Source organism: Marmota monax, unplaced genomic scaffold, assembly GCF_021218885.2.
Source record: "Marmota monax isolate L192 unplaced genomic scaffold, Marmota_monax_Labrador192_F-V1.1 WCK01_AAM20220418_F8-fsc00024, whole genome shotgun sequence".
Taxonomy (NCBI): Eukaryota; Metazoa; Chordata; class Mammalia; order Rodentia; family Sciuridae; genus Marmota; species Marmota monax.
This window is the reverse complement of record NW_026695224.1, coordinates 4,985,624-5,002,634: the sequence shown is the minus strand read 5'-3', so window position 1 is coordinate 5,002,634 and position 17,011 is coordinate 4,985,624. Positions and strand designations below refer to the sequence as shown.

Sequence of the window (17,011 nt, the reverse complement as noted above, 5' to 3'; positions counted from 1 at the left end):
TGGTTGGAATGGCTTTGAGGCGGGTGGAACTGCGTTTTAGTTAGGCTCAGAGCTTGGAAATGCCAAGCTAGATCAAGAAACCACACAACTCCTGGGGCCTGGCACAGCTCCCAGACAGGGCGAGCATGGGGGGCTTTCTAAAACAACTGTCCCGACAGCAGAGGTTTGATGAGGACAGATGTGCCCAGGTACAGCCCTTCCCAGAGGAACCGGCATGCTGTCACCAAGCAGACGTGGAGGAAGAGACCCAACTGCGGCCTTCCCATCACCGTGACCATTCCCCAAAGAAATCAAGGAAAAGGAACCATAAAAATTTCATTTTAATGATACAGAAATAGTATATAGTACATTTCTTTCCACAGCAGCACTTCATTCATCTCTAAAAAATTTAACAAAATTAAGGCTAAATCAGAGCAATCTGATAGTAAAGGGATATTTTATGTGGTGTTTTTCTTAAAGAATGTTTTCATAAATATAGGACATTCTTCAGGCAAAAAAAAAAAAAATGTTGAACAGGATACTGGAAATGGAAATGCAGTACGAAACAGGCTCCTTTGCACCAACCCTCTGATAACCACGACAACCCTGGGAAGTTTCGGGGTTTCAATGAATGTCTGTGGTACGATGCTGACCTGACTGTCCAGTGTTGAAATCCCACAGCTCAAGGCCATTTTATAATACAAAACCAAAGACAGTTGGGTCCCCAGCACAATCCCTCTAGAACACACAAAGGGTGGAAGAGGACAGCATTTAAGAGCACAAAAGACTTGTACCTGAAGCCACAGTGCTCGGGAGGATGATCCTCCACCACCAGCCCAGGGGCCAGGAAACCCACTGAGGCTCTTTACCCGGGCAGAAATCCCGCATTCACCATGATCTGGGAGGACTCTATTTCTCTGCCAGCTCTTCGCTATGTTTTCTTTCTTTCTCCCCACCCCCCCCCCTTTTTTTTTTTGGTACTAGGGATTTAACTCAGGGGAGCTTTACCCCTGAGCTACATCTCCAGTCCTTTTTATTTTTTTTATTTTGAGACAAAATCTCACTAAGTTGCTGATGGCCTCACTAAATTGCTGAGGCTGGCTTTGAACTTGCAGTCCTCCTGCCTCAGCCTCCCAAGTCACTGGATCATGGGCGTGCACCACCACACCTGGCACACCACTGCTTTATGACCCAAGAGAAGCCCATCAGCTGTTCTAGGATTTACAGTCAGATGAAGAGGCCCCTTCCTCCTGTTCTTCCCCACAGTAGGACATCTAAAAGGAAGACAAGGGAGAGACAAACGTCCTGCAGAAGCCTGGCTCTCTGGAGTCTAGAGACAAATCTAGACAAGAGGGACAATCTTGAGAGCCACAGAAACCCTGCCTTCCTGTGGCCCTGTGCACATCTGCTATTAGGGCTTCACCTCTTCCCTTCTCCACCCTGTCTGCTGCACACTGGTTTCCATTTTAACACTCTCTTCGCTCCCACCAGACCCCACCACTCCACAAACACACTGGTTTTAGGGAATTCAAAGACTTTCAATGATGGAGAGTTAGTGGTGGTGTCTGTATGACCAATCCTTAGGGGAGGCGGCCTTGTTTTTTATTATAGGCCTTATGCCTCTCCTTTTTTTAACAAGGACATCTTACTTTATAATAAAAGGACCCTGCCCCACAGAAAAATCTTCCCATGTCATTTTAAAATTTTCATCCTAAAGAAGCAGAGAACAACAAATGATGTAATTGTTTTTAACTTTACATAAGAATTTCATTTTTCTATTTCTTTGGCTCCCAGAGCCTCAATTTCCCCTAAAGAAATAAAATGAAAGGAAAATGTCCAGATAAATAACATCAGATATGCTTTTAAGACTTGTATTCCAAAGACTGCTAAAACCCCTAGGTTGAGGTACACACACTAAAATGCATTTCTTATATAAGCCATATGTAAACACTGATAAATATGATTAATATTCAATCACTCACATTTATGTAGAATGATTAATACTACAGCATTACATGATCCCATAATCACAGAAAGATAAGGGACCTCTGAGGTCTTCCACTTCAGTGATTTCCAACCTGACTGGTCACCTGGTCATCAGGTTCACCCGGTGAGCTTCCAACAACAGTTTCCCCAGCCCTGGCATGAGGAGTCAGATCCAGTCGGCATAGCCTGGGACCTGGGAATTTTTGTTTTCTTATTTTTTCCTATAAAATTCAAAATCATAACCATCTCATTATCCAGAGGAAGAAACTAAAGCTCAAGAAGTCAGGATGTCTAAGGCTACAGAGCAAGAACAGAGAAAGGACCCAGGTGTCTTGTCCCCTAGTCTTCTACCTGCCCGTCACATCACATTGTCTCTCCTTAAGCTAAGAACAATTAATAGCTGTCCTGCTGCTGAAGTCAGATGACAAGCTGTTTGAGGACAAGGACGGGGCCTCACGCACCCTGTGACACAATCCTAGGCATCTAATCAATGTCCCATAAATACTGTTGGTGGCAGTCACTCAGCTAAGGCCTCATATTGAATAATTCTCCACTCACATCTCTGGCTCCAATCATCCAAATAGATGCAAAATAACCTAGATGGATATTGAGATCCAGCCAATCCCCCTGAACAGGGGAGTGACTCCTGGATTTATGAAGAGGACACATTTAAACAACCAGGAATTTGAGTGACAATATAAGTGCCATAAGATTAATCACTGTCTCATGCTTATTCTCAAATGACATATATGAAAAAATAAATGAAACTAAGGGATAGGAATAACCTGGTAATTTACCTAAGCATTTGACAAATACAAGTTACAAAAATCCTAAACTGTTCTAAGGAGAAAATTCTTATAACAACTGTATTATGCTGATTTTTGTTACTATTTCTTCTGTTTTCCCAGTCTTAGGAGACATTCTTTTATGGATGGAGTCAGACTCCTTTATAAAGCTGATAATGAGGGATGGGATACACTTAGCCTCTATATTATTAACATGGTTACTTCTCTCTCTCCCTCATCTATAAACACACACATATACACACACTTATTTGGACATGGAGGAACTTGTTATATTTTCTATTTGTTAATTATGGATCATGAACCATGTTATAAACAGATGATTCTGCTATGTTGTAATTTTGAACATAGATCTGATAAGAAAAAAGGCTAATTGAAACATTTAATGTCTAAGGAAATATTAAGGACTTAAGACTGAAAATGAAATAAACCAACAGGCACATCAGCCGTCTCTGCCCTGACTGTGCCCGCAACACACCACGGTCTGCTGAAACAGGAACTAGAAGGGCTGGAAGAGACAGGTAGGGAAGAAGCTCCCCGCTGGCCCCATGGCTCTCAGGAGCAAGGCAAGAACCCAGCCTCCCCCGCTAGTGCTGGCCCCCGGTACCCGTTACTGCATGCTGGCTCCCAAGTGACACTAAAGGATGTTCAGCTCCACTTACAGCAGATGCTGGGACCAATTATGGATGAGGACCTTCCCACTTAAAGGAGCCTTCACCCCCACGCTATGAAACCATGCAGGCACCCAAACAAGCCTTCAATCTTCTGCCTTGCAAGCCGGGCCCTGGATCTTCCTTAGCTTGGATTTTCCACTACAGCTGTTAATCCAGTCTCACCTGGATATAGAGTCCTACCCATTCTTCCTACCCAGGACCTTTCAGAATCATGCCAATAGGCTCTTTCATCCATTTCTTCATCCAACGAATGTTTGTTACAGGGTGACTGAACTGCTCAAAGCTGGAAGACAGCTTGGTCACTGCACCCCACAACCCTCACTCATGCCAAGGGTGATGCCAGCAGGGACAGCCAGCAGGGCTCCTCAGCCTCTGTGCCTCCTCCAGCCATCACCTCACCCGGACCTAAGCATGCAGCCGTACAAAGCCTTGTGCAACACATAGATACGTCTTCATTAAGAAATGAGGGCGATTCTGTACCTTCTTAGAACTTATAAAGCTAACAGACACAGCAAGATGGAATGATGAAACTAAAAGGTAAAATGCCTTTAAAAAAGCTAACTGCATGGTTGGTAAGGACTCCATTCTTTGACATTAAGCATTTTATAAAGTCATATGCTGTGTACATATGACATCTTTTCTGTCTTTCTGCAAGAAAAGGAAGTTGTCCCAGAAAAACAAACACCACAAAAGAACACTCAGAGAATACACATTCCACAGTATTAACATTTATAATCTATTGTTCTAGTCTACGACATCCACTGTGGTCTACACACACTATGGAAAGTACCCAAGAAAACATCCATTTTCTACTTAATTAATCAGAAGGAGGATAAAGCTGTAAAGCTGCTGCTAACTTGCAATAAAATATGATTAATAACTGTTACTATCTCAAGTGAAACCAAACTGAACTAAGTGTGACCGATCAAACTTAAAAAATAACTATCTTCCTTAAATAGAGATTTATTTAAAATAACCTCTTAAATATTTAAAATAATAGTGGTTTAACTGTCTAATAATGTCTCTGGGGAAATGTTAATGAGTAATTCTATATGCCAATTTTATTTTCTTATAGACTATATAATTGTATAGCAATACATAATTTACTTATCATTCCAATCCTTTCATAAAATTTATCATTCTCTGTTCCATAAAATAGAATCTCTCTCACAACACACACACACACACACACACACACACACACACGCAGCCTGTTAGTTGACAGTTATTCCTGTGACTGTAGAGCTTCAACTGACTAATCCTCCAAGAAAATTACATCCAAAAATGGACATTTTATGACAGAATCACTCACTGATCTCAAAAACAGAACAAATAGAAAACAACACCATTAAAGGAATCTCAGTATTTTCTGACCACTATTGTAGAAACACAGAAACGCAGCAGATTGCAGACATGCAAGAATCAGCACTGTATAGGAAAGAATTAACAAGTCAAACTCAGTACAGCTTTAACAACTGGATTGAAAGTAGACTCAATAAAACCAAATTATTTCTTCCTCAAGGCATCTGTTAGCTACAAAGGAAAAATGATTTCATATCCTTGGTCCATAAAGAAGAAACATTTATTTACAGTCTCAATGGACTAAAATAGGTTTTAAAGTGTCACAATTAAAATTTTATGCTTCAAAAAATACCATATGATCAATGCACTTAACTTAAAGCTTCAGGTAATAATAACTTCATTTAGATTTCTTAAAAAACCAACACAAACGTACTTTCTAGAGTGCAAAATGCTTCTTATTAAATACTTCAGAAACACAAAAGCAGTTGATTTGGAAACACATGAATCCTTTTCTGAAGACCATCTCCACAAGACACCCACTGCCGGCAATGGGCGCTGAACAGAAGCCCCAGCGAGGAGGAGCCACCCTGGAATGTCCGCGCGGCCTCTTCAGCTCTCCAGATGACCGCGGCTACTTGTACAAGCTCATGGTTGGACTCTGGTACATGCACATATAGGCATCACAAAGAAGTCTGCGTGCACAGCCTTGGATTCTTCTGGAGTCCAAGGAATGCAGATCCTCCGGAGACATCTTCAAGTATTCTCCCACCTCTGGGCAGGGCGTCACTTGAGGAATGTTGAAGCCGTTCTGACCTCCTAAGGGAAAGAGAAAGAACTTTCTTAGGGCAGTGAGGTTCCAGACCCTCCCTGCCCCACCAAAACAAGTCGGCAGTCCTAGAACAGAGCAGACGGATTCTCAGCTTCTGAACACCAAACTTCTGATTTCTAGAAGCGAAAGCTCCTTTAACGTGACAGCTTTCTCATCTCAGCATCTGAAAGGGTTCTGAGGCCACAGTGAATCAAACTGGTGAGAGCACAGGTGATCCTGAAAAGATCCCACAACCTAATTTCCAGGCTTCTCTCCTCTTCAGTTACTCAGGGAACAGTGTGGTCTATACATATGAGCACAGCGTTCAGCTCTTCACATTTCCATGACCCTCCCAGACATGAGCACCCGGCTTACCAAGAGACTGTCCAATTTGAGCAGGTCTACTAAAATGAACACTATTACATTTCCCTGTATTTAAAAAATGTGTTTGCATACCTCTAGTACAGTTTGTTTTGAATATTATCAATCTGTGCGTGAAGATGCTCTGATTTGGGGAAAAGCTCTTCCAGTTTAACAAAAAAAAAAAAAAAAAACAAACCCCACTCTCCCGATGCTTTCTATGTGCTCTTGAGTCACACTGTTAAGGCAGACGTTCACTGGGGCAGGGCACATTTACAGAGGGCTAGGCTGCACCTAGCAGCTGAGAGCCGAGCCAAGGTTGAGAACTGTTCATCTAGAGCTTGGGCCCCTTGTCAAGAGGCTGTCACTGGTGGCATCTAATTTATTAGAGAGCCACCAGAAGATGGGGACTAGGGCTTGAGAGAGTGGCTAAAGGAAAACTGGGGGGTAAGAAGAACGGAGGGACCTGGATGTCACACTTACTTCCCAGCCTTGCCTAGGATGACCTTTCCTGTAAGCTCAGACAAGCAGCTGGTAGCTCTTTTGACAACTATTTCACTCCTGCCGCCTCCTCCAGCCTCTGGCACTCAGGTGTGTACCCAATGATGATGAGCGCCCTAGCAAATGGCCCACAAAGCACAGTTGCTCCCCCACTTCAGGGTGAAACATGTCACATACAGAACAGGCTTACTTCAGCAAAGAGGGTGTTACTTCTGCTCTTAACTTTTGCCATTTGGAAGAAAATATACAGTAGTGTCAAAAAAAAAAAAAAAAAAAACACCATAATTATGAGATCAGAAAGACTGAGTTAAATACGTTATGTACCTTTAGGAACCTTAAAACTCAGCTTTTCTTTTTTTTTTTTTCTACATTTTTATTGGTACCTCATAGTTGTACATAATAGTGAGACTTCTTGTTACATATTCATGCATTTACACAATATAACAACATAATTTGGCCAATTTCATTTCTTAGGGAAGGGCAAAATTTAGATTTCATATCAAATAACTGCAATTGCTCCCATCTTGCAAGAATTTGGATAGAATGACTAATGTATTCCCAGAGAACTTGGCAGTAAGAGCTCAATAAATGGTTACTAGGTTTATTAAAAAATGAAAGGAAGCAAAAAATAAAATCTTTCTGTCCTAAAATAAGAATTTTAAGATTCTTTAATACAGACCATATGCACTGCCAATTATTACAACAATATCATTCCTTAGTTTAAGCAGCAGAGCTGTTATTTAAGTCATTAACATATTCCTGAAAGGATTTTCTCACAAAATATCTTATAACTCAGAAGAGGCTATCCCACTACGAGCCATTCCCCTGCACAATAACAGGCTGCCACACAAGGAAGAAGGTGTTTTAAATACCATCCCGATCCGCCATGCTGTCAAAGAAGAGCCAGGCAGAATCATCCTTTCCATACTTCACAAAAGCAACATAGTGGCTTGTTTCTATGCAGAGAACAGCAAATAATTCCATCTTCTGGCAGGGGATGCAGCCATGTCTCCAGTCCCAGTCGGGTAAATCTTTGGGAAGTGACACGGGGTTATATTTGTGATTCAACCTCTTGGGATGAAGATGGACCTAAAATTGACCATGAAAGAATGGCATGAGTGCACCTTGCTTCATGTTTCAAGTGATGGATTCACTTCTCTTGATGACATCCTGATAAACAGCCACCAAGTGCTTCACAGCAAGTCAACAGAAGAGGGAAAAACAATATCATTTTATTATGGATTTTTAAAGTTAATCATGACCTTAAAAAAGACTTTTCAAAACCTGAAACCTGTTTTCAACTACAAATACCTTAAGGTTCCACATTCATTAAATAAAGCAAACTTACTTGAGTGTTGCAGGTTTTACAAAACTGCTTGATCTTTCCTGCTGAGATGTCGGGGTCGTCATAGCATTCTCTGCACTCATACATGGCAAGCCCGCCACAGATCCGGCACTGCCTGGGAGCTGAAGCATGGGGAGAGGGAAGGGAGCAGAGGGGCCTTAAACATATGCATTCTTTCATGAAAAATGTTAAAAAGAAGAACTATGCATTAAAAAAGACAATGTTGAGGGCTTCAAAAATTCTCTCTCTCCCATTCTCTTTAACTAGATTTTCTTAAATTTGGAATATCTTTTAAGACATTTTCTTTGACCAGATAACATTTTTTAAGATAATATATTCTAGGGTGCTTTCCTCTCTGGTTATAAAACATCATTTAATGAAAATTCAAAAATACAAAGAAGTGTGAAGAAGAAAACTGAAGGCATCTATATTTTAGTTAGCAAGGGATAACCTGTTGATATTATGCATTTTCACTAATAATTTTACGTATGAATAGTTACAAATCTGCACATTGTGGTGTTTATATAGACACATACCTGCATAGGCTCCTCTTGTAGAAACTAATGTAACTACCTTTTCACCTGATACTACACCACGATCATTTGAAATACATTTGTATACACACTGGTCTTCAAAAAGAGAATTTTAGTGGCAGCGTTTCATTGTATAGATATACAATTCATTTAATTACTCCCTTCATATTAATATTTAGGTTGTGACTAATTTTTTAATCCTATTACAATAAGAATATCTATATATAATATGTTTACTTTCATCTCTGATTATTTTTTGAAATAAATTTCAAGAACTAAAATTCTTGGCTTAGTGTGTCCAAACTCTTCAGATTCTGGATTACAGCTTTTAGAAGTATTATATCTACCACTAATGAGAATGACCTGACAATTTCTTAAAAAGGAAAACAAATAGCAATCTTATACTTACTGTCTTCAAGTAAATCTGTTATATTTAATTCCAGAGAAGGAAAAATTTTTTTAAATAGTTTAAAGTCTTTCCCAAATCGAGGCATCTGAATAATTAGACATGATGGTGCCTTAAAAGAAACACATATTTTTAGAAATCAAAATGCTGAAAAACAATTTTCCCTATGAAACTGAAATAGTCCTAGCTGTCAAACCAAGCAGTGATTGTTGCCATGATGTGGTGGCCTGTAAAACTGGATGCACAGGTGAATGTGGAATGGCTCATACATGAGTGGACACAGAGCAGCAAAATACCAGCCACAAGACACACCCACTCCAAGAGGTCAGGGAGCAACAACCTCAGGTGCCAAATAATACAGTGACTATTGTGCCACTTTACTCTAGGTTTATATTTAATCAAAGTTTTAGAGAAAGAGGTTTTTTTTTTTCCTTTCAAATATAATACAGAAACAGTCTTCAGAAGGATGAGATTCCTTAAAAATAAATACCTATGGCTATTAAGATTTAATCAAAACATCTGTTCAGAGATGAATACAATAAAAAATAAGCCATAAGCACATACTACTAACATCATAAGAATACTCATAGTAAAAAAAACCCTGATTTTTATCACTTGTTCATTAACAACCCACATAAATGAATTTGTTGACACTGCCTCTTAATGTAGGGAAAATAAATATTCTCTTTTAATATAATTGAATAATATGCTCAGGTAAAATGACAATTATTTTTTAAAAATCAATGTTTCTTTGCATTAAACTATATAAAAAGTATTCAAGTTACAAATCAGGATCATATTTTCTTTGGCAACAAAAATCTAAAAAGTTCAATCTTTAGTCTAAAGAATTTTCTATAAGGACAAAGTTGAAATAATGTACATTTTTTAAAATTTGTATTTTTTTAACAAAGTGTGTTTCAAACTATTCTTGGCTAAAATCAACAGACATTGAATCTACCAGTAGTCTTAAGAATCCATCACATAAAACACAGTGAGTGGGTGTTACTAACCTCTGCAAATTTCAGGTTACTGTTGATAAAAGACCATTCTAACAATTGCTGGATTGTAGGAACACCAACTTTCTCATTTTTTTCCATAAAAATTTGATAGAAGTAACAATCTTGTACTTTTTGACCTGCTGATCTAAAAGCACACAGAAAAAAAATATGTACTTTATCATTAAATGCTTAAATCAGAGTAAAGTAAATATGTACTTTATTATTAAATGCTTAAATCAGAATGTAAAGTCATTCCAACAGGATTTAAGAACAAAAAAATGTGAAAGGGATGGTATGGCTTTGTGTAGTCCTGACAACAGAGGAAAAGACAGCAACTCGGTTGACCTAAATGTAATAATGCAGCAGACCTTTAAATGATTTCTTGTCTTAGTTTTATATTCAAAAGTTCTCTTGATGACCAGGAGAAAAATCATGAAATAACATCGCCAGTCAAGAAACACTGTGTGAACAATAGCCAGAAGCTAAAATCATTTAGTTTACCATCCAAATTCAGCATGCAGCAAACTACACTTAATGCTTAAAACAAGACAATAAATTCTTACGTAACTAAGACAGACTCTTAGAAGACCTTCTAGACAAAACTTAACTTTTTCTTTTTCTTTTTTTTTTAACAGATAAGAATATTAACTTACCAGCAGATCAAAACCAGAGCAAGGTATGGAACCCAGGGGTCCTAGCAACTATTTATCACATTCTTTCTGCTAGAGCAGGCTGACTCTTTAGAGGGTCACTCATTTATTCAGTAAATGCCAAGTAAGAACATACAATATGCCAACCACAGTGCAACCCTTATATTGAGCATTTTCCCTTCTAAATATTTTACTACAGAATGCCATTAATCTGTAAGACTAACTCTATCAAAAGGATTAATAATCTTTAAGTTTACTATTAACTTTTTTAAAGAATTTCTGAGTTCAGAGTAAGACTATTTTTTTCAAGATATATATATCTAGATTTCAAAAATTTTAAGAAAAAATATTAACATAGTCTTCATAATAAAACATCAGCAATTCAGAGACCAGCCTGCAGAAACCTTCCACTTCCAGTGGGAAGTGGCAGCACATGCCTATGATCCCATCAACTGGGGAGGCTAGGGTAGGAGGATCACAAGTTCGAGACTAGCATCAGCAACTTGGTGAGACCCTGTCTCAAAATAAAAACAAAAAGGGCTTTAGATGTTGCTCAGTGATAGTGCACCCTGGGTTCAATCCCCAATACTGAAAGAAAAAATAAACAAGGAAATCTTCCATTTCCCAAAACAAATTAGGTCCCCAAATAAACATAATTTATTTGGTAACAAGGCAGAAGATTTTTGAGAATCCACAATAATAAGAATAGATGATAACTTGAAAACTTGACAGTTACGCTGTACCAACATTTTAATTGGTTGTTGATGGCTACAAAAAGCCAGGATTTTTTTCCTGTGAAAGTCAAAAATCATGGAAAAATAGCAAACAGGAAAAAAAATAAGACAAGAAACTAAAAAAGTTGAAAGTAGTGGAGGTGAGTAGTTAAAAGAAGTCGAAATGGGAGTTTCAAGATAGTAGAATAGAGAAGGTCGCTCTCCTGGCTATTCCATGGTGTGAAACTAAGCAGACAGGCAGTTTCTTGGCAAGGTGGGTGAATGAAAAACAAAGGGTGGGGGGATTTTACTGGACTTTAATACTGGACATTCAAAGCAGACTGGGGAGTCTGGAGATTGGATATAATAAAATAAGGAAGTAATTTCCAGCATCACAGCTGCTGCTGCTCCAGTCAGGCTTACAGGACCACAAATAGACAAAATTACAACAGAAAAATTCCTAATACACATAATAAGGATAGAATTTTAAAGGCTGCCAGGAAAAAATGACAAGTCATGTTTAGAGGGAAACATCCAGATCTCAGCTTATTTTTCAATCCAGACCCTCAAAGCTAAGAGGTCTTGGAATAATATATATCAAGCTCTGAAAGAAAATGGATGCCAAGAATATTATACCCAGTAAAATTAAGCTTCAGAATTTGTTAGAGTCTGTAAACAAGTCTGGATGGCGCCTGGCAAAATGCCAGAGGGAGTGGTTTGTGAAGTAATGCCAGTGAGCCATTAAGTGTGGAGATTCCTGATTGGTTGACTGATGTATCTAGTTTATGCTAATTAAGATAAGCTGTGTGGAATGTATAAATACCTCTGCTGTCCTACAATAAACGGCTCCCTCTACTGCTGTATCAATCTACACAAGTTGCTTGTCACCCACCCACGCCCCCCCCCCCCCCCCCGTTATTTTGCTGCAGCCGGACTGCGGCAGATGGTGGCCCCGGGACACTCGAGGGTAAGTGACGGAAAAAAAAGCTGCTCGTCCATAGATAGGACGGGAGCAAATCTGCTCATCCCTAGGCAGATAGGGCGAGTGGAAAAATGGCCATTTTGAGAAAATGGAGAAGATTGATACAGTATGTTTGTGTCTTGTTTTGTCTTGAAATGTTGTATTGTCTTTGTGATGAAAATATGGAAGGAGTATTAAGTAAATTGAAAAGGGAAAGAGGCACCCCAGTGGAACCAAGAATAGTTAGGGCATGTGTTGATGGAAGCCCAGGAACTCTAGTCAGAAAAAAGAAAGTTCAGAAGAAGAAGGATTATCAGAAAAAAAGTTGCAGCAAAAGGCTATTACTAAATACTTTTCGTTACTGGAGGGTGCGTGAAGCGGAGAGGCGGCTGCCGAGTGTGCAAGCCGGTCACAGCGCAGCAAGGAATTTCCAAGCTACAGCCAGCTCTTCCCTGCCCCCCACCCAGGAAGCAGAACGCCACTTCGAGAGCCCAAATCAAGACCTGACCTGGAGGCACAGTCTCGCAGGCTCTTGCTCCCTGTGCCCAGTGGCAGTTTGAGTCCTGAACACTCCCGGGACTCTCCCCGGGGGGCCATCTGGGGCTGCCCAGGACACTGCAGGCGGAAGATGGCCTGCGTCCCTGAAGTTTGATCATTTCCAAGGCCAGTAACTACAATGGTTCTAATGATCACTATTAAGGCTTATTTCAAATGTAAAAAACCTTGAGATAATGTACTAAATTGTTCAGAAGGTTGTTTGCTTTTTGGAATGCTACAGGATTTTCTTTAGCCATCCGGAGTTCCTGCCTTCATCCCAGTGCCGGTGAAAAGGAGGGTGGAAGAATTTCCAGTGTTGCTGAAAACTGGACGAAACTTTGGCTGAGAAACGGACGAGACTTCGGAGCTGTTGCTGTTTCTGCTGCTACAGATTAGGCTAGCTGCCTGCAGAACTTACCTGGACTGTGAAATCAAGCTAGCTGCCTGCAGAACTTACCTGGACTGTGATTTACCTGGACTGTGAGTTAACACTGCTTTACCTGGACTGAGATAACAAACTGTAATCTACAACAAATTGTAACTCGGTATCTTTGCTAATGGTGTTATTGCTGGTATAATTTTTCCAAGGGCTTCTTGCATGGAGCATTGCATTTGCAATAAAATAAAAACCTTCCATGATAAACAAAAGTTAAAAGAATTCACCATTAGAAAGCCTGCTCTACAAAATGTACTCAATTTTTCATAAAGAAGATATTAAAAACAAAAGTGAAAAGCAGCTAAGGGAGGAACTACAATAGAAGCATAGTCAATTAAAGGAAAAACTAATTCAAATTAAAAACCAGAAATATATAAAAATGACAGGGAATAAAAATCATTTCTCAATAATAACATTGAATGTAAATGGCCTAAACTCATCCTGTCTCTAAGAGACTGACCTCATAGGCAAAGACATCCCCAGACTGAAGATAAAAGGTTAAGAAAAAACATATCATTCACATGGATCCCATAAGGAAGCAGGAGTTTCTATCCTGATATCACATAAAGCAGATTTCAAGCCAAAGTTAATCAGAAGGGACAAAGAAAGACATTTCATACAGATTAAGGGAATTATATACCAACAAGACATAACAAGCATAAATATTTATTCCTGCAAATTATGGAGCATCCATGTACATCAAACAAACCCTTCTCAAAGTCAAGAATCAAACAGACCATAACATAATAATACTGGGTGACTTTAACACACCTCTCTCCACTGAATAGATCCTCTAAACAAAAACTAAATAAAGCAGCTATAGAATAAAAAATACAATTAATAATTTAGACTTAACAGACATATTTAGAATATTTCATCCATGAATAACTGAATTCACTTTCTTCTCAGCAGCAAACAGATCCTTCTCTAAAAGAGACCACATCTCAGGCCACAAAGCAACTCTTAAAAAATACAAAAAAAAAAATCCAGAGATAATACCTTGCATTCTATCAATCATAATGGAATGAAATTAGAAATCAGTGGTAAAATTAAAAAATAGAAGCTACTCTAGCACCTGGAGAATAAATAGGATGCTATTGAATGACCAATGGATAGCAGAATAAATCAGGGATGAAATTAAGAAATACTCAGAGGTGAATGAGAATAGCAATATCAAACCTCTGGGACTCCACGGAGGCAGTGCTAAGAGGAGAGTTCACTGCATTGAGTTCATTCATTAAAACAATAGAAAGTCAACAAATAGATAACCTAACATCACATCTCAAAGTCCTAGAAAAAGAAGAACAAACCATACAAAAGCAGTAGAAAACAGGAAATCAATGAAATTGAAACAAAAGAAACAATACAAAAAATTGATAAACAAAAAGTTGGTTCTTTTGGTGGGACGAGATGGACATCATCACCCTAAGTACATGTACGGAGATACGAATGGTGTGAATATACTTTGTATACAGCCAGAGATATGAAAAATTGTGCTCTATATGTGTAATGTGAACTGCAATGCATTCTGTTGTCATATGTAACAAATTAGAATAAAAAAGCTGGTTCTTTGAAAAAAATAAATAAAATTGATAAACCCTTAGCCACGCTAAAAAAGAAAAAGAAAAAAAAAACTCAAATTACTAAAATTCATTATGAAAAAGGAAATATCACAATGGATAAAACTGAAATACAGATGATAATCAAAAATTATTTTGAAAATTTATACTCTAAATAGAAAACCTTGAAGACATCAACAAATTTCTGGAGACATATGACTTACCTAAATTGAATTAGGAGGACATAGAAAATTTAAACAGGTCAATTTCAAGCAATAAAATTAAAGATGCCATCAAAAGCCTACCACAAAAGCTCAGAACCAGATTCTCTACCAGACCTTCAATGAAGAATTACCACCAATCCTCCTCAAATTATTCTATGAAATAGAAAAGAAAGAAACTAAAGTAGAGGGAACTGTGACCACGCACAGAGCAGGCCCAGCGGCCTGCTGAGGGGCAGAGCCGCCCCCCCACCCCCCGCACCTGCCAGGTAGGTGGAACGGTGACCACCGACAGAAAAGGCCCAGTGGCCCGCGGCGGGACAGAGCTTCCAATCACTCCTGCAAGGTAGGCGGGCCTGCGACCCACCGGCAGAAGAGGAGCAGCAGCCTGCTGAGAGGCAGAGCCGCCCCCTCCCCCTGCACCGGCAAGGTAGAGGGAACAGTGACCACGCACAGAGCAGGCCCAGCGGCCTGCTGGGGGGCAGAGCCGCCCCCCACCCCCCGCGCCTGCCAGGTAGGTGGAACTGTGACCACCGACAGAAAAGGCCCAGTGGCCCGCAGCGGGACAGAGCTTCCAATCACTCCTGCAAGGTAGGTGGGCCTGCGACCCACCGGCAGAAGAGGAGCAGCGGCCTGCTGAGAGGCAGAGCCGCCCCCTCCCCCTGCACCGGCAAGGTAGAGGGAACAGTGACCACGCACAGAGCAGGCCCAGCGGCCTGCTGGGGGGCAGAGCCGCCCCCCACCCCCCGCACCTGCCAGGTAGGTGGAACTGTGACCACCGACAGAAAAGGCCCAGTGGCCCGCGGCGGGACAGAGCTTCCAATCACTCCTGCAAGGTAGGCGGGCCTGCGACCCACCGGCAGAAGAGGAGCAGTGGCCTGCTGAGAGGCAGAGCCGCCCCCTCCCCCTGCGCCGGCAAGGTAGAGGGAACTGTGACCACGCACAGAGCAGGCCCAGCGGCCTGCTGGGGGCAGAGCCGCCCCCACCCCCCGCGCCTGCCAGGTAGGTGGAACTGTGACCACCGACAGAAAAGGCCCAGTGGCCCGCAGCGGGACAGAGCTTCCAATCACTCCTGCAAGGTAGGCGGGCCTGCGACCCACCGGCAGAAGAGGAGCAGCGGCCTGCTGAGAGGCAGAGCCGCCCCCTCCCCCTGCACCGGCAAGGTAGAGGGAACAGTGACCACGCACAGAGCAGGCCCAGCGGCCTGCTGGGGGGCAGAGCCGCCCCCCACCCCCCGCACCTGCCAGGTAGGTGGAACTGTGACCACCGACAGAAAAGGCCCAGTGGCCGGCGGCGGGACAGAGCTTCCAATCACTCCTGCAAGGTAGGCGGGCCTGCGACCCACCGGCAGAAGAGGAGCAGCGGCCTGCTGAGAGGCAGAGCCGCCCCCTCCCCCTGCGCCGGCAAGGTAGAGGGAACTGTGACCACCCACAGAACAGGCCCAGCGGCCTGCTGAGGGGCAGAGCCGCCCCCCACCCCCCGCGCCTGTCAGGTAGGCGGAACTGTGACCACTGACAGAAAAGGCCCAGTGGCCCGCGGAGTGGCAGAGCTTCCAATCACTCCTGCAAGGTAGGTGGGCCTGCGACCCACCGGCAGAAGAGGAGCAGCGGCCTGCTGAGAGGCAGAGCCGCCCCCTCCCCCCCGCGCCTGCAAGGTAGACGGAACTGTGACCACCATCAGAACAGGCCAGACCTGCAACCGAGAGACAGAACAGGCCCAATGGCCTGAGGAAGGGTAGAGCCGCCCCCCCCCCACCGCGCCTGCAAGGTAGGCGGACCTGCAACCCACTGGCAGTACAGCCCCAGAGGCCTGCAGAGGGGCAGTGCCGCTGCCTGCACCTGCAAAGTAGACAGAACTGTGACCACCGACAGAACAAGCCTAGCGGCCCGCAGAGGGACAGAGCCGCCGCCCGCGCCTGCGAGGGAGACTTTGCAACTATACAAGACCAATGTAAATATATAGGGGGAAAATTCAATAGCACAACAGTTTCACCAAGTAGAAAGGAACGCGAACAGTATGAAGAGACAAGGAAAGAAAGGACCACAAGCATTGCAGGTCAACTCAACATTAGAAGAGGTAATAGCTGCAGCAGATGGAATGTCAGATAAAGAATTCAGGATATACATGCTTCAGATGATCTGGAGTCTCAAGGAAGACATCAGACAGCAAAATCAGACAATGAAAGATCACTTCAACAATGAATTACATAAACAAATCCAAGAAGCAAAAGATCAACTAT

General features: G+C 41.7%; 1 protein-coding gene across 17 annotated transcripts in view; it reads right to left on the bottom strand.

Moving 5' to 3' along the window:
• Window positions 1-301: 301 nt before the first annotated feature.
• Window positions 302-17,011, bottom strand: part of Cyld (CYLD lysine 63 deubiquitinase) — a 74,460-nt gene continuing 57,750 nt past the window's right edge. For all 17 annotated transcript variants that reach the window (XM_046434481.2, XM_046434492.2, XM_046434477.2 and 14 more), the window contains 5 exons: window positions 9,708-9,840; window positions 8,701-8,809; window positions 7,762-7,880; window positions 7,286-7,502; window positions 302-5,560 (listed from right to left, as the gene is read on the bottom strand). In XM_046434481.2, the coding sequence (XP_046290437.1) occupies window positions 5,376-5,560; window positions 7,286-7,502; window positions 7,762-7,880; window positions 8,701-8,809; window positions 9,708-9,840 (763 nt within the window). In that variant the 3' untranslated portion in view covers window positions 302-5,375. The remainder of the gene's footprint in view (window positions 5,561-7,285; window positions 7,503-7,761; window positions 7,881-8,700; window positions 8,810-9,707; window positions 9,841-17,011) is intronic.